Source organism: Dipodomys ordii, unplaced genomic scaffold, assembly GCF_000151885.1.
Source record: "Dipodomys ordii isolate 6190 unplaced genomic scaffold, Dord_2.0 Scaffold26, whole genome shotgun sequence".
NCBI lineage: Eukaryota > Metazoa > Chordata > Mammalia > Rodentia > Heteromyidae > Dipodomys > Dipodomys ordii.
Window position 1 is genome coordinate 14,763,292 of NW_012267242.1, and position 26,797 is coordinate 14,790,088.

The window sequence follows — 26,797 nt, forward strand, 5'->3', positions numbered from 1 at the left end:
ACATTTCAGTTTCTGAGTTTGCCATGAAAATCTTTCCTCCATGAACATCCTGTTGTTTTCATTTGTTGTTTCTCTTGTGGCCCGTGCAGAATGGAGAGTCTGGGACCAAAATCGAATTGCTGAGCCATTACAACACATGTGCGATACAGGTGAATCAGCTCGGGTTGGGATTCAATAACTGACACAGCTAGAGAATGTTGTTTATCCCCTGTCTTTCTTCTGGGAAGCCGGATGTTGGATGTTGTAGTCACATTCACATTTGATTTGTCTCTGTTCTTCTTTTCCTTTCTTTCTTTTTTCAAGCCAGAAACATCAGCATCTCTTTTGGGATCCTAACTATAAGTTGGTATGGAAATTTGTGCTTTTCTTCTGCTAGCTTGGTTGGTCCTAATAGCTCTTGTTTATCCAGCCCCACAATCACAGCTTCCAGAACACAGGTATGTAAACAACTGTCGCAGGGCACTTGGCACCTAGGTTTGGAGGTCATATGTTGAAGATTTGACAATGATTTTGTTCAGAGGGAACTCCAGTTCATATCTGGATCATTCCAGTAATGGTAGAAGACAAAAAGATCACAGTTATATATATTTTTTCTCTATCTGTATAGTATCTATATACCACTACATGGAGTATTGTTGTTGGGTTTTGTTTTGTGTGTGTATGTGTTTTTTTTTTTTAGTAAGCTGTCATGGTCTATTTCAACAAAAATCTACTTATTACTTGCCTGATAGGAGTTTAATGTTAATATTCTAGTCATGCAGCCTGTCGTAAGCTTCTGACTACCACAAGCAGAGAGAGTTAATGTTATCTTCCATGTAATACTCCTTTCTTAATGGTATCAATAATCCCATTCCCCAAATGTTTACTTTGGCAGCAGTAGCGAAGGAAAGGACTGTCCAGGATGGCCTCTAGCCCACTGTCTGCAGGGGGAAGGAAGGGGCTGTCCCATGCCTGCCAGGAAGCCACCAGATAGCTGTCTAAAGTACTGACATCAGACACTGCAGAGACAACAGAGACAGTAAAATGACCACTAACGGATCCTTAATCTGCTTCTAGCAACTTCCAGGGAAATAGGATAACTGAATAAAAACTAGACACAAGTCTTAGAATTTACAAGCAATAACTTAAAACATAGTAATAACCTACTTACTGGTAGTGCAATGTCTTCACAGTGTCTCAGTTGGGGGTGGAGTAAGGGTAGCAATGCCATTTGTTCTGAGATGAAACACTGATTCTTAATTTGGGGTGCACTGCTGGTTAAGTTACACTCTCGAAGAGGAGGAAGGTTCTGTAACTATGCACTAATGCCATCATTCTCCCCGCTGATCTCACTACCTGTTTGATAAGTAATCACTATGTTTTCGGTAACTATGCAACATCAAAGTGTGAATCCGCTATCTGCTTATTAGCTAGGTTGCTATTGATGACAATAATGATTTCATTTTCCCCCTCTATTGAGTACTTTATACTTAATCATATTAATTTTTAGCTTTAAGTGCAGAGATACTGAGGTAAAGGTGATTATATTAATTGGCCAAAGATATAGATCCAGTCTCAGATTTTATTTATTCTGATTTCGTATCACTAGTTTTCTTCTGTTCCATGACTTATTCACAAGGAAGTTACTGAAAATTTAAGGGGGGGGGGAAATCCAAGTATATTAAAATAATTATTTCTTCAGTGCTGTTCCTTTTTGATTGGTGATAATAATAACAATAACTTGCACTTGCTTGGCACTTGAGGATTGACTTTCACGTACACTTCGCACAGCTCCACACTTATAAGGTCATTACACCACTGGTCCCTGCTAAGGTCAGTCAGTGGTGCTCTGTCCACACCCCTCTGGTTCTTTTTGTATCTAGAAGTTTGATATCATGACGTTATATAGTATGAAGATGGCAAAAATGGTTCAGAAACACTCTTAAGACAACTTATTGATGATGGTCACACATATATGTAGCCTTTGATCCAAAGGAGCAGATTTTTTATTTGGACTTCAATCTAAGGAGGAATGAGCTTCTAGTCTGGTATTATTTACCAACTGATGCTATGTCCTGAAATTCCACTGAGATTAGTGGTCTTAAAGTATCACAGTACACCCCTGCACTTTACAGTACATGAAGCTAGAATATGGCTTAAGCGATGAGGGGGTGGCTCTGTAGTTCTAATTCAAGTGTCTAGATATTGGGGGGGATATTATAGTGCTTTTCCTTGCCACTGTGCTATCTGAAAGGTCCTAGGAGCGGCTGTGCCAGTGGTCAGCCTTTCAAGACTGGGCAGAATTCCATCAGGTCAGTGTTGGAAGTTCAATGAACAGTTTTCATGTGTGGCCCATTCTTGAGTAAATAATTAAATCTGCTCCACTACCAAGCTTGGAAATAAGGTACAATACTACTACTAATAAGGTACAAGAAGCCATGGGTAAGAACCCAGAAGCCTCCTTTCCCCATTTGTCTATGATGCTAAGCACAGTGGAATCAACCAAAAGATGTAGAAAGAAGCTCTGTGTGAGCTACACCCAGCATTCTCGAGGTCATTAAGGGTTCATTGTACTTTCTCCTGTAAAGCTGAAATACCAGTAGAGAGAAACAGGGTCCCAGTTACCATTGTGGGATCAACATGCAGATTCCATCACTTATTTCTTTGACAAGTATTCTTTTGCCAAAGATTTAAAAAAAGCATCTATAGCTATTGTACTACCAACAGGTCAAGCTTCACTACAAATGCCCTGTGTTTCTAAGATGCCAATGGCTATGCTCTTGGAATAACTGTAACCACTTCCACTGCTAGTGTTGTGAGCCTGGTCTTGGTCTTCAGGGTGTACCTACTGAGAGTGTCAGTAATGAGTTACAGAATATCCATAGACCATGATGCCAGCTGTCAGCCTGTGGGTAGGAAGAGTGGCAGTGGAATCTTGCATGTCATTTATGGGAAAGGAAGACTAAATCTCTACATGTGCATGAGCCTATGCCCATACTCACACACACACACACACACACACAGTGTAGGGTCACAGTGGATGGAAGGGCTAACAGGAATCAACAGCTGAGGGCTATAGCTTACATGATCAGGATTGGCATGTCAATGGCCTTCCCTTTGTAAAAGAAAACTAAATGTCACAAAGAAACTGCATGGCTAGTTCATCTGTTTACATATCCACTTATATGTTTGGCTAAACTGTTACTGAACACAGCATATTATTCTTGGGACAAAAGAGAGGGAAGGATAAAGGGAGGAAGGGAGAAATCTTATGTAATTAATATCTAAAAAAACCACCCAGGTTAAAAAAACTATAATTCAACAGTAGATGTGGCCTCTCTGGTATGCAAAACAGCTAACAGAAATGCTGAAAGGAGTTAGCAAGATAAACGATTAGCAAGATAGACCATTAAAACAACAACAGTGGGCTGGAGTTTACCTTAGTGGTAGAGCACTTGCCTAGTCCTGGGCTTGATTCCCAGAACCACAAAACAACCCAACCAACAAAGAAAAGCAAAACAAAACAAAGAGGCAGCAACAGCAAGAGACAAATAAGAGGGCTAGCAAGAAACAATCTCTTCCTGAAAGAGTGGAATACTTCTAGCATTACTATTTCAGAATTCTAGAAATAGTGTAATGCCATTCTAGAACTGTCCACCTTGTTTAATGATTCCCTCCTTCTTAGAAGACGAGGCCTAGTGCCGCACAAGAAAAATCTGCACAGAATGACAGCAATGTCTCATTACAAAGCCAAATCCAAGATGACAGCCATATGCAAATAACACACTTTTGTTTTACCCTAAACAGATGAAATATTCCACACAGTATCATTTAATTTCCCTCAGAAGTCAAAGACCTGGGAATGAGAAAAGTGATAAATGACACTTGTCACATTACAAATGTTACGGGTGGTCAGATTACGGAGCAATGAAAAAGTTGTTTGGTGCCTGATGCTACACTGAATCTTGCTGTTTCTAGGCTCTCTTGGGTGTACTAGGATAGTTGGTGTTTTTTTTTTTTAATCATAATTAACATGACCCAGTAAGAGGAAGCTTCTGACGAATCTATGTCCTCTTACCTTACCCACAGGTTCCTAAGGGCCCCACGTTCTTACAATGCTTCATTCTAAGGTGACTTCAGATCAGGCAGAAGGGACCTGGTAGGTCACTCCCCATCCTCCTCCTTCCAGCTAAGCTTTTTGTATCCCTATATCTGCAGCTGAGGTCTGTCACTGAGTGAGTCCTCAGCTCAATAAATCCCCAGATAATACTTCTACTCACTGTGTGGCATTGGGTGGCACTTGTTCTCCCTTCTTGCCCCCACCCCATACATACACCCGGGCACGTGGTCCGTCAGAACCCAGTTTATATGGATGTAAGAAGAAAACTCAGCAAAAGCTGTTATTTTCAGAAGCCCTCTTATCTCTCCAGAATGCCAACAATTTTGGCTTGGCATTCACGTCAACTCAAGCTCATTGTGTATTCAGGCAAAGCCACAGACACTGGGTTGGAAGGGATTTGCACCTTCAAGGAAGCCTGAATGTGGCCCAGACCAGCTACCTACCTAAACCAACAGCACCTGCATGCCCATTCAAACCAGTAGAGCGCCTCCTGTGTGCAGGTAGGAAAGATACCAGATCCCTTTTCATTTGGGGTAAGCTAAAATAAGAAAGGACCTGAACTAAATATGGTGTGTGTGTATTTGTGTGTGCGCGTGTGTGTGTGTGTGTGTGTGTGTGCGCACGCGCGCATGCGCATCATGTGTGTGTATACACACATGTGGCTTGCAATATACAGGTTTATATGGGTATTAATATTGGTTGGAAAAATCTGGCTTTTTATTGTCTGGTTTTTTTGTGGGTTTTTTTTTTTGCCAGTCTAAATTGGGTATGTCTGTTTTGGCAAGTTGTAGGCATCTCTCTTTTGTATTTGTCACCCAGACACTTTCTCAGACAAAAGAAAAGGAGAGAGATGTGGGAAGTCCCCTAGGAGAGGAATCTGCTCCCCAAACCTGGCACCACCCCTCTCCCAGGGGACCCTCTTCTGGGCTGGCTTCGCTCTTGGGCACTTGTGTGCCGCTGCCCCTCCCCACCCCTGTGAAGACCTGAGATTGAGCGTGGATTTCTGTTCTCCACCAACTGTGCAGCAAGGGCCCTGCCCGAGGCGTTGCTTCCTGTCATCTCCTCTTCCCGCTCCCAAGTAGAGGCACCTAAACAGAGATTAGATTTCTGGTTTCAAGGCATGTCGAACCAAGCACACTGAATGAACTTGAGTTAGCTAATTAGCTCTGTCTCTCTTCTTTCTGTTTCCTGGTTTGAAAGTTCCTTGATGACAAAGTGACCAGGAAAGAGTTGATTTGCATCTTAAGATCTATGGGTAACGCTTCTGGAGTGGGGAGTTTTATTTAGCAACTGCTTGAACTTGTGTATGGGGTCGGGAAGGAGGTGGAGCTGACCCCAATTGGGCTGTCGGAGAGTGGGGCGTGGGTGGTGCCCACGGCCACGCTGATGCCCCGGGCCTCCATCATGGCAGTCAGCAGCTGCTGCTGCTGCTGGCGCAGGGTGTCTGCGATGAGCAGGGGCAGGGAATTGAAGCTGGCTGTGAGGTGCTCCAGCTTAGACTCCAGGCTGCCAATCTGCTTCTCCAGGTCTTCACTCCGATCATTGAGTTCTGTGATTAAGTCATACATGACGTTCTGCATCTGTGTGAAGAAACACAGCCAGAGACAAGGAGAGAAAGGGTCATCACAGAGGAAGCCACTAGGTGAAAAGGAACCACCCTTCACACAGCAGAAATGCTCTTTACCCCAACTGTGTCTGATCTGGGCAAGGAAGGAAGTCTGGGAAACTTTCTAAGAGATAGAGAGGAAAGCTGAGGTGGGCATTTTATTCCTTTTTTTTTCCCTTCTATTTTGGTCAGCATTGGGGTTTGAACTCAGGACCTGGGCACTGTCCCTGTGCAATTTTGCTCAAGGCTAGCACTCTACCACTTTGAGCCACAGCTCCACTTCTGGTTTTCTGGTGGTTAATTGAAGACAACAGTCTCACAGACTTTCCTGCCCAGGCTGGCTTTGAACCATGATCCTCGGATCTCAGTCTCCTGAGTAGGAAGGATTACAGGCATTTCGACACCAGCACCAGGCTGGCATTTTATTCCTTAATGTAAAAGTAATAGTGAGTAGAGATTTTACGTTTTTATTTTTATCTTTTGGCAGGGCCTTACTGTTAGCGAGGCAGCTGCTATACCACTTGAGCCATACCTCCAACTTTTTTTGGCTCTGGCTATTTTTGAGATAGAGTCTCCCTTTTGTGCCTGGCTAGCCTGGACCTTGATTCTTCTACTTCTACTTCCTATGGTTGTTAGGGAAGCTGGGATAACAGGCTCATGCTACCGTGTACAGCTTTTTTCTGTTGAGATGGAGTCTCATTAACTTTTTGCTCAGGCTGGCCTCAAAGTGATCCTCCCAAACTCAGCCCCACTAGTAGGTAGCTTGAGAGATGTGAGCCTGTATACCTGGTTGAAATAACATCTTTTGTTGTTGTTTGTTTGTTTTCCTTAAGTGGAGTAAGTCTCTAAACAGTTTTCTAGTCTTATAGAGGCTGAGCGCTAAGCTTACCTGACTGCTGGTATCTAATGATTCAAGGGAAGACACTGAAGGGGAATGGCTAATACCACAGACTTAATTAGCAGGCCAGGGTTCAAGTGCAAGTCTACAGCTCACAAACAATGTGACCTCTGTCAAGCCACTTAATCTTTCCTAACCTTGGCTTCCTTATAAAATTGCAGTTAATAACTACATATAGTTCTAAGTTATTTCATTCCCACCCCTTGCTTTCAACATAGCAGCCAGAATATAAAATAATGAAAAACATAATTAACTCCTCCATCTCAGTGCTCAACCAGAAGGAGTTGCCTTGTGGATTCACATGGCTTCCTCTGCCTGGCCCAGGAGGGGATACACAGGTGCTATACACATTGCATCCATTTGGATGTGTGTGTGTGTGTGTGTGCATGCACACTGGTACTGAGGCTTGAACTTGGGACTTGGGTAGTATCTCTTAGTTTTTGTTTTGTTTTGTTTTTGCTCAGGACTGATGCGCCAGCACTTGAGCCATAGCTCTACTTCCAATTAATTGGGGATCAGAGTCTCTTGGACTTTTCTACCCAGGCTGGCTTCAAACCATGATCCTCTCAGTTTCTTGAGTAGCTACGATTACAGATGTGAGCCACTGGTGCCTGGCCCAGTTTGGACAATCTTCAAGGACCATTCCACCTGACAGGACTTGGTTGACTACCTCAGTTTAAACTCCCCTCTGAGCACTGCTGCTTCCCACACTCCAGACAGGTGCTGTCTCCAGATGCTCCTAATCACCTTCCAGCTCTCAACTGTCATGTGGCATTCTAGCCCCACTCCAGTATCACAGCTGCCCTTGTGTTAGTCTACATGGCAGCCATATTTCTCCCAGCAGATTAACCAATGCCAGGATGCCAGCTGTGTACATCAGACCTGGGATCAAGATTCACAAGAGCCCCACATTCCCAGGCATTCAGGAGTGAGGCTTCAGTGGTAGCAGGTTGGGCCTCTAGGGATCTGCTGGTGACCATCCCCCATCCCCAGTCTGATTTCATCTAAAATGGCAAGCGACTCCAGGAGGTTGTGAAAAACATCAGTGCTCCCTGGGCCCCAAGGAGCAGGAAACAAGGCGAGAGAAAAACAGAAGGTAAAAGAAGGAGGCAAAATCAGACAAGAGAGGGAGGTGTGTGTGAACATGTAGTGAAATCTTGCCAGCTGGAATTCACCAGACTGCACCAGGAGGAGCTGGCAGAGGTGGCATGAAGATAGCTTCTCTCTATCCGCTCTGCCACTGCCAGAGCAGAATGTTGTATGCTCAACACTCTCAAAGGAGAGTGACTTTCAAAGTGAAAGTCCTCCCCTCATTAATTAATATGCCCAGAGCCTCCTCAATGGTGCATTTTCTTCCCAGAATGTACAAACCTCAGATTCCTATAACTGGACCGCAGGGCACCCTCAAGAGCTCTGGACTCAACATCCTGGCTCCTGGATTTTGGGCCCAGTGCTGGGAATTGCCTGACCTTCAGATGATTGCTTTGTTCCTTTGGATCCTGGTTTCCTCATCTATATTCATTATCAGCTGTATCATTTGCAAAACCTTTACAATGGATGAAGCATTTTTACAGGTATTATCTGGTTGGATCACCTGAGCTTTTTTATATTTTGATTGAAGAAATGGAAACAGCTGGGCAAAGAGTCTAAGTCCTCCCTGCGCTGTCACCATGTAAGGTAGGTATTCAATATAGAAAGTACTATTTGGAGGCCATGTACCACCCAGGGTAGGGGTGAGAAGGTGGTTTAGGTGATTTAGGATGGAGAAGAAGAAGGAAAAGGGGGAGCTCCTGGTGTTTATTGCCTCTCCGTATCCTCCTGCTTGATGACAGGACACCAGGAGGATGGAGACTAACATGAAATATGCTAAGCTGCTGTCAGGACCCTGGGCATGTCTCCTGTAAGGAAAAGACAAAGACTTGATGGATGTCAGAGTTCACTTCTTATTCAGGTCTTAGGCATGTCTGTACTGTGGTTCTGCAGAATCTTCCCTTAACCCTTTCCTATCCACTCTCTCCCCGCCCCCCCCCAGTAGTAACTTGCAGCCCATATTAGGTGTGTCTTAATTCAGCACAAAAGTCATGAAACCATCTCTCTAATTCTTGGACTATGGATGGCACTGCAGAAAGGGAGGCTTGAAAGCTGAATTTATTTGATATTCCTAGGTTAACATCAGCTATGATGTGCCCTGCCAGGTGAGAAGAAAGATGGGAGATTTAGTAACTCCTAGAAAGAAATGTTCTGTGCAATGTCACTAGGCCATTCTTGCAGCTCATTCCTGAGTGTACCTGACTCTCTTCATGGCCATAGCTGATTGGCTCAAGGGTAGACACATGACACAAGTTGGCCAACCATCTTTTGAGAATTTGGAATTACGATCAAAAAGGTCTTCACCTGAGGCTAAAATAGTAATGTGTACTAAAATAGTAATGTGTACATGCCAAGTCTGCCATGGAGACAGGAAATAGGAGGGGAGAAATGAGAGGGAGAAGCCAGATACTGGTGGCTCACACCTATAACCCTAGCTACTCAGGAGGCTGAGCTCTGAGGATTGCAATTCAAAGCCAGCCCTCGCAGGAAAGTCTATCAGACTCTAGTCTTCAATTAACCACTAGAAAACCGGAAGTGGCTTTGTGGGTAAAAGTAGAGCGCTAGCCTTGAGTGAAATTGCTCAGGGGTAGTGCTCAGGTCCTGAGTTCAAGCCCTAAGACTGCCAAAAAGAGAGTTGGGTGGTGGAGATACTGAAGTAGACACATGAACAGGAGGGACCTGAGGATGTCACCTGAGTCCTTCCAAGGTCCCCTTCTAGCCAGTTCTTTCTGAAGTCTGACCACACACTTGCTTTGAGGCTCTGCCTACAATGAGACTCTGACATCTCTAGGATAAATTTCTCCATTTTTCAACTTAGTTCCGGTAGCTTTCTGATTCTAGAACCAGAGAGTATTAACCAACATACCCAAGATCCCATAGGGTCCTCTCCTGCATACCAGAGTCATGCGCACACCCACCATTCAGGGCTCCACTTTAACCCCCTCCAAAGGCACACCAGCCTGTGGGCTTCTCCCCAGCTGTGCCAAGCGTTTATTCCCTGATTGAATTCCTCACACGCTTAGGAGGTCCTTTCTTTGCCTTGATCCCACTATTGAATGAGGTGCCTATACAGGCCTAACAACCAGTAATTTCTGATTGCACCCTTTTTTTTTCCCCCTAAGGGTGCTTAATTTGCCTGAGGGAGTTTCTCTTGCTTTCCCCAGAGAACAGAGTTCCATTATGATAATTGACATCTGCTGGAATGTTCTGCCAGCCAGGCCCTGGGTTATACATTAGCTGGGCACTTTCTATCAGAAGGCAGGGAGGAGGGGGTGTTGGAGGGGACTCCATCTGCAATGCTGTCTACGCCCAGCTCTGCCCATAGTGTGACCTTTACCTCCTTCACTTTGGAGATGTTTAAGAGGAGTGAATTTCTTTTTAGTGTTTATGGCAATTCAAAATGTCAATGTAATATTGGACCTTAGGCCTTTGGATGTTCACAGGAGGCCTCTCCCTCTCCCTTACCCTCCCTCCCTCTCCCCACTCTCCCTCCCCCTCCCCCATCTCTCTCTCCCTAGTCACTGCCAGATTTCTGCCTCATGGAAAAATTAAAAACACAGCCAGAAAAAGTAGGTTGTAATGATTGGAATATGCAGGAAAATAAACTTCCTATTATAATAACAAACCAGAAAATGTTCTTAAGTGTAATCCAGGCCATCAACATGGCCATTATCACTATTTTGTCTGGCTAAAGATGCTTCACTACTGTATAGTTCATGTTCATCCTTAGGATCCCCTCAATATGCAGCTAATAAACAATATCACACTGAAAAATTTAGTTCCAAGTAAAAATAAACTTCATCTTGATCTATTTAACTTAAAAACAAATTGCAAATGGCAAAAAAACTTGAACCTTGATTTTTTGTTGTTGTTGTTGGTTATGGGGCTTGAACTCAGGCCCTGGTCACTGTCTCTGAGCTTTTCTGTTCAAGGATAGTGTTCTACCAATTTGAGCTTCAGCTCCACTTTGTGTTTTTTGAGTGGTTAATTGGAGATAAGAGTCTCACGGGGACTTTTCTGCCTGGGCTGGCTGTCAATTGTGATTCTTAGATCTCAGCCTCTTGAGTAGGATTACAGCCATTAGGTACCAGTACCCAGCTCTTGGTTTTCTTTCTTTTTTTTTTTTTAAGTGAAAGATGAATTGTTCCTTGCACAGGTCATTCCCTGAGCTGTACATTTTGGGTATAGTTAAAGATGCAACTGAAAAGTCTCAGTGCTAGCATCTTGGAACTTGAATATCTTTGGGTTCAGCCACTCACCTTGGAAAGGTCCACCAGCGTGTTAGCTTGGTCACTCAGCTTCCTCTGTTCCATCTTGACGCTCCTCAGTCTGTAGGGGAAGAATCGGAACAACCAAACCTTCCAAGTCCATGTTATGCTTCAGCCTCAGTGGCAGAGTCTACAGCCCTATCAGCACGAGGACTTTGAGCCAGGTAACAGCTGAGAGAGCTAAAGACTTGCCAGGCCCCAAGAAAGCACACTGTTGTCTCTGTGCATGCTCAGTCACTTTGGTTTCCTGACTTTTCTCAAATCATTGCTTTTGCTCTGCATGTGACTTCTCCCTAGAAAGCCTATCTCCAATCTTTCAGGGGATACCCAGACCTCCAGATCAGAATGCATAGTTTCATCCCTTGCTTTTCTATAGTATTTGAAAAAAAATCTTGCCAGATACTGGTATGACTGTAATCCTACCTACTCAGGAGGCTGAGATCTAAGGATTGTGGTTCAAAGCCAGCCAAGTGGACACATTTATGAGACTCTTATCTCCAATTAACCTCCCAAAAGCCCAAAGCGAAGCTCTGGCTCAAATGGTAGAGACCCAGCCTTCAGTGAAAAAGCTAAGGAATGGAACTCCAGTACAGCACAAAAACAAAACAAAAAATAACCTTATTCCTTTATCAGAGAAAGTATCAGTAGGTTGCAATGCGAGGAGTGTGCATGTATGCGTGCAACATGAGATCCTTTAGAGGATCTCACTCGAATTTTTATCCTCCATACCAGCCTTCCCACTGCCTGGGAGGTGCAGTACCTGAATGAACAGACTGGATCAGGCCTAGCTCCATCCTGATGCTTGTGGAGAGGAGCAGACTCCATTTCTTCTGTGCTTCTCAGGTATATTAGAAGAGGCTAACAGAGCTGCAGGGTTCCCCCTCCCCTACCATGCTTCTGATTTGGCCACCATGGCTGAACTGCTGTGGTACTCACTGGTGGATAGCCTGGAGGAACTTCCTCTGGTGTTTTCTGACTTTGGCATGGTCAATCTTCTTTAGCAGCTTTGTGTGTTTATAGATTAGCCACGTTTCCCGGAGGACATTGGCTGCAGCATTCTTGATCTAAGGAAAAAGAAACAAAGCTGGCTGCTATCAAGGGAACTTTTCTTAGGTTCATGTAATATGTTTTTCTTGGATGTGTGCTATAGTCTACCTCTTAAAAAAATAACTCTGTAGCGATCTATTTTCTTAATCAAGAGCATGGAACTTTGAGAACAGATGATTAAAACCTGTCTCTTATTAATCCTATACTAGATGCAGTAGACTGAAGCTTCGAGTTGAGAGGCGTTTCTTCTTTCCTTCTTAATTATTTCAACACTGCCTCTCTACTGCTGTTGCTGATGCTATATTTAGACAGGCTGCCTTGGCAAGACCTTGAAGACCGGGGTACCCTTTGAAAAGATAAATACGTGCCATTGCTGCCCTTGATTTCAGGACGCTGCACTTTACCTGAGATTTGCCTTTAGTGGACAAGTATAAGATGCTATTTTTTTTTTAATTTGGAGAGTAAACAGATTTCCTATGAGTTGGGGTCTATTTATTTTTATTTTTTTATTAATTTACTTTATTGTAATTATAGAGCTGGTGTACAGATTACAATTACATGAGTCAGGTAATGAGTACATTTCCAGTGTCTTGTGTTCCCTCATTCTCTCCCAGTCCCTCCCTCCCCAACTGGAGAATTTAAAGGGCCTCTTTAAAGGAAATGTTTTTCCTACTGATTGGAACTTCATGTATCAACAAGTCCATTGTTTCTTCTCCTAAATGGCCCAAACCCTTAACCCACCATAATTTTACATGTAAATGTAACTGACATAAAACTGAAATAATTTCAAAGTGATGTCTAGAAATCAGTGCAGATATTTAGGTGTGAAAGCAGAGCTGCCTTTTTCCCAAGGCTGGCTCCTTCTCCGTTCACTGCAGTCACACGTTTCCACATATGATGCTGTCATCTGTTGACATGGAAACCATCGATATCATCCAGCTCACGACTGAGCCGAGACATATCAATGGCATCCAGATGGCAGGGGACAAAGTTTTAATCCAAACACAGACATCTTCAGCAATTAGAAACAAGAGCAAGAGAAAACATTCCTTATTAAGCACAAGTGAAACAGATTTTTGATGAACCATCTCCGTTTCTGTCAGCTATGCAAATTGGCACAGGTCCTTGGGCCCCAGGCCCGGAAGTAAGCAGACCCGACTAGAAGCAATCAGGTTACTAACCAGAAAGAAGTTTAATAAAATTGGAGAGTACAGACCCACTTCTTCAGACTGACATCAACAGATGGGACGTTGTTAAAATACTGAGATGTGTGGGAAGGCCTAGGAAACATTGTTTTTGCAGACTGATAACTTTTGTGTGTGTGTATGTTTCAAAAATTTATTACTCAGGCTGGATTATATTTTTTCATTGGCGCTGAAGTGATTTTTTTTTTAAAAAAAGAACAGCTAAGTCTTCTCAGAGATGTCTAAGTGACGTAAATATTGCTTCCCTTGTTCAGTAAAAATCTACTGTGAAATAATTTTAAATGATTTCATTGCTCACCTCTGGTACTTTTCTGCCTAAAAGGGAGCAGGTGGTGGTGAGTGCAGGTTAGAGATGGCCTGTGTCTAGTGAGCGGGAATGGGGAAGGTAGGGAGAGGAAAGTCTCTAGGGCGCTGCCTAGGCCACCATGAACAGTGGCATTCTAACCAAAAATGGTGACGTTGTATGCAACCACCTAAAGATAGTAACAACAACAAAAACTTTTAAGAAGGCATGGAAGGAGGTCTTTCTTTCAGGAGAGACTGTATTGTTGCTGTTGTATTGTAGAGAAAGGGACAATTTGACACGTGATTTCCTCAGTTTCCCTGGGTGCTTACAGGACAGCCAGGTCTGCTCCATGCTTTACAGGGATTAGCAGGGCCCCAATTATTCACTGAAGTTTTAGGAATGAGGATAGAGCCACAGAGTGTGTCAAAACTCACAGACCTTTGACAATTGTCTTAGCATCCCAAATGGAACAATCATTTAGAATGAGGAAGCCTGTAGGTTCTGCTAATCATTAAGCATTGAGGAGCAAATGCTTAATTATCCATAGGATAGGGAAAGACATTCTTCCTTTAAGAATGGCTAAGAAGCCAAATGAAGGTGCTAAGGGGCCTGAGGGCAACAACCAGATGCCAGGCAGAGGTCTGAGTATATCCTATGCATACACTCATTGGATCTTCACAACCACCCTGTCCAAGAAGGGCTTTTATCATTCCCATTTTACAGATGAAGAAACTGAGATGTAGTCCAGGACCTTAAAGTTATCAGTGGCCAATGGAGTCAATGAGGATTTGAGTGTTATATAAGCTATCAAGTGCCAGACAGATATGTTATTATCATAATTCCAACTCAAGGCCCTTACTCAAAATAAGAGGAAACCACTTCACGCAAGTGGGATGTGAGGCCAAGTCTAACCAAGAGTCAGGCCCAAGAGATGCATAAAGGTTTGTATGGTGTCCAAAGGAAGGATGGGCTAGATTTCAGCTTTATACAAAATTATTTTCTGTTTCCCAGGGATCAAGGAATTGGAAAGGACATTTGAGAGAGAGATAAATTTTTAAAATCATCATAGCCCTTGCTTAGCAGTAGGACAGAACACAGAGTCTAGGTCTTGCACTTAACTCCAGCCCAAATGTAAGATAATGAAGTCACTGCACTGTCAGGGCAGCTGGGGGACAGCTGCATCATCTTTATGGGTTGGATCGGGAGGCCTTGCACATTCAGGAAAGTGATGTTAAATGCAAGCCTTTGTGCTGGCTGAAATTAATTGCCAGCAAACAGCCTGGCACAAAGCTAAGTAGATCAATATCTACAAGAGGGAAAAAATAGGCTTTTAACTGTACTATGGTCTCCAAGGTGGACAGCAAATGCTCTTGTGACCAGGGTCTACCTCCAGTTCACCTGGCTGATTGCTCTGAACATTGCCAGTTGATGGTGTGAGTCCTTTCTGGGGCCTACTGAGCCCCTACAGGGCTCCATACACCTTTCTCTAAAGGGTCCTTAGGTACCTTCTGAGTTCTTTTGGTGCACTGGGGCACCAGACCCCAAAAATGTTCCCAGGATGTTGGAATGGGGAGACAGGGTTTGAGACCGAAGCAGCAAACTAATAATGATTGTTTGATATTGGCCAGGATCACAGTGGCTTAGATGGCTATGAGATGGCTAGGTGAAGACCAGTTATGTGGAAGGAGAGATCTCTGGCTTTCAAAACCCACATGCACACATGAATGAATCACAAGCTTGAATCCACAAACTTTCTATCTCCTCAAGTCTATACTTTCACTCTAACTAGGGCCAGAGGCTGTCTCTGTGGCCTATGTAGTTTAGGAAGAACTCTAAGATGTCTAGGCCCAAGTAAGAAAGTGATCCAACAAAGATCTCACAAATAAGAGTGACAGCTGACATTTATCAAACGCTTGCCATGTGCCAGGCTCTGTGCTAAACACAAATGTCTGCATTATTTTATTAATCTCCAGAAAAAACTGACAAGTAGATGTATTATTAGCTCCATTTTAGATCTATTTCTGTTAAGATTCACTTCCCTTGCTTGTTCATTTGAAAAACATTTAATGAGCACCTATAATGGGGTCAGACATTTCCAGAGAGAATATGGGGACAAATAATCCAATGACCTTTTGTTTTCACATCACAATCATACTACTAATTATCTTCTTTCCTCAGTCTCCAGACTGCTGGGATTACAGGTATGCAACACCATGCCCAGAAAACTAGTAATATTCTTACCTTCATGGAATTTATAATCTTGTGAAGGAGATAGGTGTGTACTCTATAGTACAGTTTCAGATAATCAGTGCTTTATGGGAAAATAAAGCAGAGTATGAGCTAGTGTTATAATTGCTATTGATCTGTGAAGCGGGCTTGTTATATTGATTAAATGAGAATATGCTTACAACTTTCTAACACAATGTACCTCAATACATGGTGTTGTTAATATTATTCTCCCAATAAAGGTTCTTTCCCTCTTATCTTCCCAAATCCCAACAAAAGAACATGTGCAATGGAATAAACATGTCAGTTTGCCAGGCTCCTGGACACAGCATTTCATGTCCATTTACTCTGGCCATCTTTCTGCCAAGGAAATCTGCCCCTTGGTATTACAGATGGGTTGAGAGTTAATAAGGGGTTGAGGGTGGTGAAAAGAGCATCCATTTTGGGGCACTACATTGCTCCCAGATGCCACAAGGAGCTCTAGGAGAGAAAATCCAGGAGCCCCTCTGGCAGAAGAAATTATTAGAAATTGTTAGCCTAACCAATATGCTGCAGGAATCCTTCTCTGGGAACCATGTTCTGCCTGGAGGTTGGAGAAGGGAAGGGAAGAAGCCAGATCAGCTTGCTGTGTGTGACTTTAGTAACTTCAAGATGTCACGTCACTTGACTCAAGAAACCTATTCTACACAGGACTGGAGAAGGGAGTGGCTCCCCTTTTCCCATCTGCCTAACCCCCTCTTCCCTCATCATCACCCCCACATACTTCCTGCTGACTTCCTGAGGCTGCCCTCTCTTCATCACCCTGCTCACACCTCCCCTCCTTCCTTCCCTCCTTCTATTCCACATTTCCTGCCTCACTCAGAGGGAGAAGGGTTCCACCCCCATGGCTGGCAGGAAATTGGGGTGGAGAGGGAGGCAGAGAGGAGATGTATTTCTGTGGCTCCAAGTTGGAGTTTGAAGCTCTCCCCATAGCAACCTGGTAATGAACGGTAGGTAATTTCATAATACTGTTAATGTGATGCTTAGCTAGTTCAGTGTTAAACTGGCTCTTCTCTCCAGCATGCCTAGGACCCTAACCATCATGCCATGTTCCAAGTAACAGACAGCTCTGACAGACCTGTTGGGTTGTGGTTAAGAGCTGCCACTGGCTTGAGAAGGAACCACGCCCTGGGCAGCCTCCAGCTCAGTACACATACTCTTGGCTGGGGCACATGTGCATGTGCCACCCATCCCTCTCAACCTGAATGTTTTCATCCAGCAGAGACTTCCTCATCCCTGAGAAACCTTTTGGCTCCAACAGCATACTTCCATTGCTATGGTTGGAGAAAAGCTATGTCCAGTCTCTCTGGGACAGAGTCTTTGTGGGGAATGTCGTTTATAATCTCAGGAGAATTTGAATTCCTGCTTAGTGGATCATCCAATGAACTTTTACAGGATAAAGACTTATTCTAAGGATTCACTCATGCACTCAAGCCACTTGGGTCAGCAGTCCTTTTTCCTGATTTCTGTATCTGATCAAAAATAAAAGATTAATATTATTTTTTCCTACAAAGGATCTCTACTAAGAGTAAATCTTTGTCAGCTGAAAAACGTTTTTCTGAAATAAAAGCATGTCAAATAAAACTTTGACATACTTATAAAGTTTTCTTTAACACTATAGAGTAGCTACTAGGGGCTACTGAGGTTTCTGAGTACGGCAGTCATATGTCTAGAGCCACATCAGAGGCTAAGGAGAAGGAAAAGTGCCACATGAGTAAGTAATGAGGCAGCAGAGAAGGTGGCAAGCTCTTGTCATGGAAAATGGCAGCTTTAGGTATGGGTTGCAGGGACTGTGGAGAGCTCATTGTCTGTCTGCAAAAAACAACAACACCAACACCGAAACAAGGTGGATCAGGCTTGAAAACAGATTCCCCGCTGTGGGGTCAGAGCACAGAAGAGTCAGAGCTGGGGTGAAGTCTTTGGGCCTACACATTAGAGAAACAGTGATGTTGGCAGCGGACCAGAAAAGTCAGGAGAAGAAACTAGTTTAAGAAAGTTAGGGGTTTGAATTTTTGCTCATTGATTTCATGGGAAGTGAACATGAATAAGGTTTGGGGGTCATTAGACCCTTCAGCAAGGAGTCGGAGAGGTGATGGTGATCTAGTTGATTGAAAGGTCTGCCTGCTAGTTTGAATGGGGGAGTTAAGTGTGGTACACAAAACATCTGTCCATAGCACCTCTGAAGCCAGTGTGGCCATGGCAGCTCACCCTGCCATGCTCTCTGAAGGTGGTTGGTGACCAAAGATTAAGTATGAGGACAAGGTTTACTTCTTACCCATCTTGGTGCCCCTAGAGACATCAAGAAACAACACCTAAGGAGCATTCTCTGTGCTAAGCATATTCATTACATAAAACAGAAAGTTGACCACATAAAGATCTGGGTGGGAGAACAGCTGGAGCTCTGGGACCATGCCTACAGTCTTTCTGTGTCACTTCTATATCATTTAGTAGCCCAGAGGTTAGCAATAAGTGATAATTATAGAATAACAATGGCAGTGACACTGCAAAGTCAGTGTGGGAAGATCTGATCCCATTAAATACAGAAATGACGTTGCCACCAGGGTTGACAAGTTATACAAGAAGACAAGGCATGGGATTCAGCAAAGCCAGAAGTGAGCTTTCTCTCTGTGCTTTCTCCAGATCATCTCCCCTTCCCACAATTAGCTAAATGAATATAGTGCTGGCTGAAGAGGTGGAGTTGGTCTGGAGCAAAGTAGTAGGATGAATGAACACTAGAACAACAAAGTATTTTTATGATGCTGAATTCATATTTTTCTCTTTTTCCCTTAGATGTTTGAAGAATTAAGATGGTACATACTTGTAAGGGATTACTTTTTTGCTGTTAAAGCTACTAACTGTCCACTCCTAGGAGATTTGCAACATGCAATCAGCTCCGGAAGGAGCTTCCCCTACCCCCTCTCTCTGAGAAGCCATTGAAACCTCATGATTAGGCTAAGCTTAAGATCTCTTGACCCGTAAGCCATTCCAGATGGACACATGGGACATTTGGAGAGGACAGAGGATAGGTTAGAAGCCCTTGGGGAAGAAAGGTGGGCTTTCCTGTGAACAGGTCAAAATGAGCTCAAACCAGACCAGACCCAGGGTCAAACCCAGCTTCACTTCTATCAAGGTTATGTGAAAGAACCTTTGGAAGTCCCCATCCTGCCAGCTTTGAAAATCTTCTCAGTAAGAACCACCAGTGTTTTGTTGTTTATTTCTCTGAGAAAAGATACTAGACATTAAAGGGACATTTCAACAGATTTAAGTGTTCTCGGAAAAGTGAGATGTGATTCGATTAAGAAGGTACCTTGCATTCATGGCTGAGCAATAAATATTTGTGTATTTCATTTTCAATTCTACTTTTCCTAAAGTAAGTGGCCTTGAAGAAGATTTTAGAGAATTATTTTTGAAAGATTGAAATTAGCATCCACAATCTCATCTCCTTCTACAATTATATTGCAGGAAAAAAATTGTTTATTTTCCTGGCAAACGAGGGAGCTGGCTTTTCTTGGCTTTATTTTCCTCTAGTGTCTGATTTACTGGGTGAAAAATGGAGAGGACAAAGGAATAACATGAAATACAAAGTATATTCTTAGCTTTAAAAAGCAAACCAGAATAAATAGAGCCTGTTAATGTTTCTGTTCTTGGTAAACAACTTTTGGAGGCAAAAATCTCTTGCCCTTTGCTACTGCATGCAGTTTCAAACCAGTGAGACATCACTAAATTGTTTCAGGAAAATAACTGCAAGTGTGTCCCCAATAACTTTAGAAGTTCCTTTGGTGCCAAGGATGACTTTAGCAATGGTATTGGGGCAGAAGGGGTGTACAGGAGAAGGGTCTGGCTATAGGATGAGACTCAGTAGGGTGACCATGTCAAACACTGCCTGCCATCTTGATGCTTCAAATCATCAAATCATCTATAGCTGATGGCTTAGGGCCATGGTGTACCTCATTCAACCATTTATATGTCAACAAGTTAGGCATATTTCCTTGTACCTGGTCCTTTCTGTATCTGTGGCAACTCTTTAAAGAACTCACTAAATGTAATCAAAGACCAAACAATCAAACACCATAAATAATTCTGCTGAGAAATCAGAGAGGCCTTGGCAACTGCACATTCTCCCACTGCCTTCCCAGAGAGCTCACATACCACTTTGTCATTCTCTCTCTCCCTCTCTCTCTCTTTGTTCTCCCTTCCTGCCTTTGTCTCTATTTCTAACACATTTTTTTTAAAAAAACTGCTTTGCAACATTAATCACAGAATATTTTCTCCAGCTTTCAAAAACCCAATTGGAAATGTGGGCTGGCTTGTGGATCCCTTACTTTGCCTAAGTTCTAAATGAGAGAAAGGCCCAGACCTTCTACCTGAAGCTTTGGTTCTCTGTTGGAAAGAAGAAAGTCTTGGAGGAAACCAGATTCCTGACCTCCATCCAGGCTGCTGTTCTAGAGAATCTTCCACAGAAGCTGTCATTGAAGAAAGAGCTCCTGCCTAGATCATTCATCTGTTGTTATCCTTGGAAGGCTCATTCCTGTCTCTTTTAAATGAGCCTTTGCTTTTCTGACAATTCAGTGGGGTGTCTGATTTTTAGCAGCTACATGAGCTCCCCATTCCTTCATATTTTCAGTGTTTCATCCTCCTTAACCACTTTCATAAGTGTACAAGTGAGAAACATTATCCAAAACACCCAAAAGGGGAAAATTGGATGATGACATTTTGATGAACAATAATATTTAGGAATGTGGGCTCGACTGGAACGATCATTTTAAATGATATTTTTTCCAACAAAAAGGATTCGATGTAGATATTTTTCCAATATAGTTTTAAGACTCTCTACTGCCCTTCCTGACAAGAATCATGAAAATATTTGAGCATAAACAAAATTGTTGCATCATGTTGTGTGATTTATTGAGCATCATTAGGCCCAGGGGTGGGTTATACCATTGTATGCCACTGGTTAATTACCAGGAAAATTATTTGGATGTCTGAACCATGCATTGTGATTTAATGGAAGACAGGAACCCATTGTGGTAAGATGTTAATTATGTGGAGGTTATTTGCCTGAGCCCGAGACTCCCTTAACACTCCATTTGAAGACACAGCCCTAATCCATGCTATGTAACTATTTTCTTCTGTCTTCTATTTTGGTTGTAAGTCCCCTGAGAAGACATGGATATGTGACATCTTACCCGTTTGGTGAGTTGAGTGTCCATCATGAAATTGTGGACATGCTTCTCTGCTTTGGTGAGTTCCAGCTTTCGGGCCACCACGGCTACCACAAGGGCAGTGCAACCCGCACCCTGTGGGAGGAAATCAGGACATCAGTAAGAGGCAAGATGTAATATTCAAGGTGCCCCATGACCACTGTGGACATTTCCTGGGAATGGTATAAGGACTTGAGCTCTCTGGCTGGTCACTAAAAGCCATAAATCCTGTCAAAACCTGTTTGGGGGTTGGGGGTGAGATGTATTTAGTGGTAGAGGCTTGCCTAGCATGCATAAGTTCTTTTTTTTTATTTCATCTCTACACTTTAGAGAAAGAGAGAGAGAGAAGCCCTGTGTGGGGTCTTCATCCAAGAAGAGGCCTGCAATGCCTCTTAGCTTGGGCTCTGCAATAGATCTTTGAGAGACGGAGTCTTCATAGAGCTAGCCAGTCCTTAATGCTGCGTGGGCTGAGCCTCTGGGGAATTAAATCAAAGGAAAAATCACCAGGCCCTTGACAGGTTGTGCAGTGTGCTATGAGACAGAAGATTTGCATGTCCCAAACCCATGGCTGGCTCCAGCCCAGGGAGCCCAGGAAGAAAAAAAGACCATGCACAGACCACAGTATGGACACAACACCTACTGACACTCAATTATTTTCGTGAATAACTAAAGAGGTTATGTATTCTCCCCCAAACTGCCTCAGAGAATGAACACTGGGGGCACCCCAGGGAGGTGTTGCCCCACAGCTGGGTCTCTCCACTTGGAGGTCTGGGCTGTGACTCAGCACGGGAGATTGGCTCATTCCTGCTTTCACAAGGAGCTGCCATCATGCAGAGATTTTTTTTGTTTTTTAAAGATGACAATACTTATGCCTAAAAGCAGAATTTAAGTGATTCTATAAATGAATCTTGGGCTTTTCCGGAATAATGTTCCTAGGCTGCTCTGGTAGGGTAGATCCCTTACAAGAGATCACTGCAGAAGTTGTGCAAAGAGGCAGACTGGTACTGAACCACAGAACAGCAGGGTACCATCTCTCTGAATCCTTTAGATGCACACTTGACTTCTTGGAAATGAAGGGGGAAAGGGGAGTGTAGCATTCCAACACTCTCTAGGTGGGTTTATAACTCCCCCCTTCCCCAATGCTCAGTTAGTCTACAAGCACTGGGAAGAAAGATTCACTCTCCCTGGTTCTCCCATGGGTGGTGGAAACCTGACTATCCTTGGCAAGAGAGGACCCTCTCCCAAGACCCCTGCCTTCCCACTGCACCAGGACTTATGGAGCGAAATGGTGGATTTATCAAAGCCATCAGTATAGTCTGATCAGTGCCAAACAGTAGCCACAGTTTTAACTGTAAAATACAAAGCCTAGTACAGCAGTTTGCGGCCCCTGGATTGAAGAAGAAATCCATCAATTACAGTTATGGCTCATTGGGTTTACAAAATATGTGAGAAATGGGCAAGACTATTTCTTAAAGGGACTTCTAATTACAGCAAAGTTCGGAGGGATGCATGGGAGCAGATCACTTCCCTGCTTTCTACATTCTCTCCATGGCTTTCATGGCTGACAAAGGCTAATGTGTGTGTGAGGTTTGCATAGCTGAAGTGGACAATACTTTCTTCTAGTCACAGCAATACAATTGGTTGTTGCTTGGTACACTGGGGCAGCTGCCCATTCCAAACACAGCAAAGTGCAAAGCATTGAGCTCTCCTTTTCTGACCTCATTTTTCTCTTTTGTTTGGGGACGTCTGTGTTTTCTTGGCATCTATGTCTTGCAGGAGCCTCTGTATCCAATTTTCAGAGGATATAGACAGTTGGACAGCCTGGTTTGTAGCTATAATCAATTTAGCAAGGCCTCCAAAAGCAAAAAATAGCTTAAAAGGAGCTGTCCTGGAGGGAGCATCCTGTCCCCCTACCAGACCCAGTAGCTTCCCTGGTTTTTTTTTTTTTTTAAATAATGGAGTACCAAAAGTATTTTGAGCTGAAAGTCCAAAAAGAGGGAAATATCAGAGTGTTAAAAATGGAACATCAGATGGAGAGGATTCTCCCCAGGCTCTGTTTTCCTCCTTTCCCCAGATCCAGATAAAACTCCACTTAGATCACCCCTGCAAGTTGTGGGGTTCAGCAGTTAAAGAAGGCACCTCCCTGTTTACCATGCCACCTGAGAACTTCATAAAATCAGTCATCTACGATCCTACATTTCTAGGGTCTAGATGCAATACCTATGGTTCTAGTCATGGTCCACAGCCCTATTGGCAGAATGCAGAAGACCCCTAGTTGAAAGCGAGTGTTCTAACTAAAGAATTGTCTTATATGAGGGAAAAAAAACTCTCTGTCTTACATGAAGAAAATTCATTTTCACACGGAGGCAGGAAGGTAGACCAGATCCCATTGCCCAATTCCTCTTAAGTTAAAAATGTCAAGAGCTGGGCACCAGTGGCTCATGCCTATAATCCTAGCTACTCAAGAGGCTGAGATCTGAGGATCATGGTTCCAAGCCAGCCCGGGCAGGAAAGGCCATGAGACTCTTGTCTCCAATAAACCACTAGAAAACCAGAAGTGGTGCTGTAGCACTCACCTTGAGCTGAAGAGCTGAGGGACAGCGCCCAGGCCCAGAGTTCAAGCCCCATGACCGCAAAAAAAAAAAAAAAAAAAAAAGTCGAGAGTTCCCTTGCAGATATTTCTCTGGAAGATTCTGCTTTCTTAACTCCCAATTAAAACTTGAATAGGGAGAAAAGTGGCTTCTCTCAAATTTTATTTTCTTCTTAGATAACTCATTATCTGGATATAATTAAGGAGGTCATTGACAATAATGCCTAACCTGGTTATTTCCTCTAAAAGATGAGCTCCTCATGAAGACAAGGTCAAACTCAACTACCTTCAAAAGTAGTGGACACAGTGCTGAGACCAGCATGCGTGAAGGGGGACAGTGTGGGGAGAGAAGGAAATGAGAAGAGAGAAGGGGAAAGAAGGGAAGATGAAGAAATAAGATGAAAAGCAAGGGGGAAGAAAAGGAAGAGAGGAGGGTGCAGGGATGGAGAATGAGGTAGGGATCAGGTTGTGCTCCATCAGAGAAAAGATGTGGCTATGGAGAGAGAAAAAAAATTCAAAAAGGATGAGTTGTTGAGTGTGAGGAAGGAAGGAGGGAAGGGAAGGGGAAAAAAGGAAAGGGAAGGAAAGGAAAGGGAGAAGGAAGGAAAGATGGAAAGAAGGAAGGAGGGAGGGAGGGAGACTAAATAAGGAGCCCAAGATCTGAGTCCAAAGTGAATGGTCAATTTGAGCTCTTTAGAGAAAATACAGGAACTACCAGGTTCAGCCTTCAGTAGTGTTAGACTTATTCGTCATTTTTGTTCCCTTGGGATGGTGGGTCTGTCCACATTTCTTTGGTAAGCATGTCTGCCAAGACAGTATTGTTGCCTGAGAGAGCTCGTGTGATATGACCGTGATGAACTCTGGCTTTAGGAAACCAATTTCCAAGGTCCTGGTTCATTGCAGCCTGGGGTAGCTCATGCTATCCTAGTGTAGAATCTCAGCCATGGCCAGGGATGGGGGGGAGAGGATGGGGTGGGATAGGACAGGGCAACAGCTGCTGGTGTGATGACTTCTATGGGGTCAGATTGAGGAGCAAATCCAAGACTCAGGCTTTTGCCTTTAGATGTACCAAGTCTTCAATCACAGGTGACAACCACTGGAATCCCAGGGTCTGCTCTGCCCATTGCCTGTTCCCTCGGGGGGTGGGGGCACAAAGTTTACCTCCAATGAGGTCAAACTTTCCAAGGTTCATGGGTGGGCAAGGGGGTACTGAAGAAGGAAAGACGGATATCTTAGTGGGAGTGAACATGCCTAAGTCATCAACTGACTTGGACCCGAATCTGGACCCTGACTCCTCCACACCAGGCCTCCCACTTCTTGTTTCCAAGAAACAGGTTCCAGCTGGAAACTCTTAGGAGCTGGAAAAACAAGAAGCCCAGGGGGAAAAGGATGAGGTGTTCTTAACTAAAGAAGCATAAAATGAAATAAAACATAAATGAAAGTGACAAATGGAGGAGGGAAGCCTGGAGGGTTTACAGTTGGATTCTGTTGTTGCGACAGATTCCACGTAACCACTAAAATAACATCATCTGGTTTGAAACCAAGGTGTTTTCGGGAGAGGCACATCTAAAATTGACATTAAGCAGATGTCTTGCGGAGCCCTCTTGGTGCACCTCCTAAAATGACTCAATCTGGGCTACCTTTTACTTCATCTTCAGCTTCCTGCTGCAACTCTGAGAGGATCTCTCATGAGGCCATTAGGAAAAACAAAAAGCTCAGCATCCCAGCAGACCCCCCTGGGAGCTTTGCCCAGTTGTCCATGACTCATATAAGGGTCCTGGAGGGCATCCAGCTTTGAAAAGTGGTGACACCAAAACAAAGATACCACCAAACAAATTCACGACTCTAAGGGTGTTCTAGATGCCTACAGAGTTTCCAATCATTTCCGATTCTGGTACTGAAGACTGACAGCTATCCCTTTCCTGCATGTAACATCCTGAATGGAAGGACACTGGACTTGGGTGAATCTGCATTAGTGAGTGAACTCTCTCAAACAATCCAGGTCTGTGCCAGCAGTGCCAAGTTGGCCAGGCAATTATATACCCTGCCTAATGGTTGATAATTACACCGTTACAGAGATTGCCAAGAGAAAACAATGATTAAGACCATTTACAGCGGGCACATGCAAATCCTTCCTTTCCCTTCTCCTGCAGGCCCTGCCTTGGCCTTCATGGTGTCCATGGTAACCACATAAGGAGCTCTACCTTGAGTCAAGGCACTTGCAATACTAATCTGGAGATACACATAGTGTTTTAGGGAACGGGGAGATCCTCAGCAACATGAACCCCTTGAAAGGAGTGACTCAGCTGCAAAGTCACGTTGGATAGAGAAAAAAAAAACAACACCAGGGTTTCAGAGTGAGCGGGACTTTAGTTTGGGTAAACACACTGACAATGAATTAGAGGAAAACCCTCTCTGTGGCTGTGTGCTCAAAGGTATGTATTCGTGCAATGGGAGCTTTCTACAAAAGGAACAGATGAAAGACCTGTGCTAGATTTTTAATGTGGGAGGTGGGTATCACTTCCCTCACCTGCTTGTTCTTTTCCCCTTTGATCCCATCTCAATCTACAAGGAGCAAACACTCTCTTCCAAAGAGCCCTGGGGATCTGGGCAGGGGCCGGGGGAGGGGGGGTGGCAAACAGAGCGGCTTACTGATGCCCACTCCCCAGGGGATGCTGGGGGTTCCACTACACTTTGTCAGAGTAGAAGCCAGGAGATGCAGAGTCAGGAACCAGGAAAATGGTGGGCACGGGCAGCTTCTTGGATGGGGCACAGACGCCATGCTGAGAAGGAGAATGGCTGGTATTTAAAAATAACAGAGGCTCCCAGCAGGGCCCGTCCATCTATTGGCAGCCAGGCTCTAAGCAGCCCTGCCCAAGAGCTGGTTCTAAGGCACAAAGCCCACACCCCAGGAGTAACTCAGAAGGAAAGCTTTGGCCTTCAGGTGGCATTTTATTCCTTTCTGGTAAGAAGATTCTTTCCCTGGTTTCCTGGTGACAGTTGGAGCTGTGCCAGACAGACTCCTACTAAACGATGGGAGGTGTTGGTTCCAAAGCCTTACACTTACCCATGATTTATCCCAGCTCCTGTGCTAAGCCTCTTGTCATTATTGGCTGTTTCAGGGCCACCTGCTAATGTGGGGACTGCCCTGGATTTGAGTCAGGAAAGAGAGAAGAGCAGTGTTCATATAGCCCACTGTCCCGAGGCCTTCTTTCCTGCCAGTGGTCCACGGCTGACTGCTC

At 43.9% G+C, this 26,797-nt stretch overlaps 1 protein-coding gene across 2 annotated transcripts in view; it reads right to left on the reverse strand.

The window, feature by feature from the left end:
• Positions 1 to 5,010: 5,010 nt before the first annotated feature.
• The window catches only part of Kcnn3 (potassium channel, calcium activated intermediate/small conductance subfamily N alpha, member 3), a 153,274-nt gene continuing 131,487 nt past the window's right edge, over positions 5,011 to 26,797 (reverse strand). For both annotated transcript variants that reach the window (XM_013015148.1, XM_013015147.1), the window contains 4 exons: positions 20,951 to 21,061; positions 11,898 to 12,025; positions 10,953 to 11,022; positions 5,011 to 5,679 (listed from right to left, as the gene is read on the reverse strand). In XM_013015148.1, the coding sequence (XP_012870602.1) occupies positions 5,383 to 5,679; positions 10,953 to 11,022; positions 11,898 to 12,025; positions 20,951 to 21,061 (606 nt within the window). In that variant the 3' untranslated portion in view covers positions 5,011 to 5,382. The remainder of the gene's footprint in view (positions 5,680 to 10,952; positions 11,023 to 11,897; positions 12,026 to 20,950; positions 21,062 to 26,797) is intronic.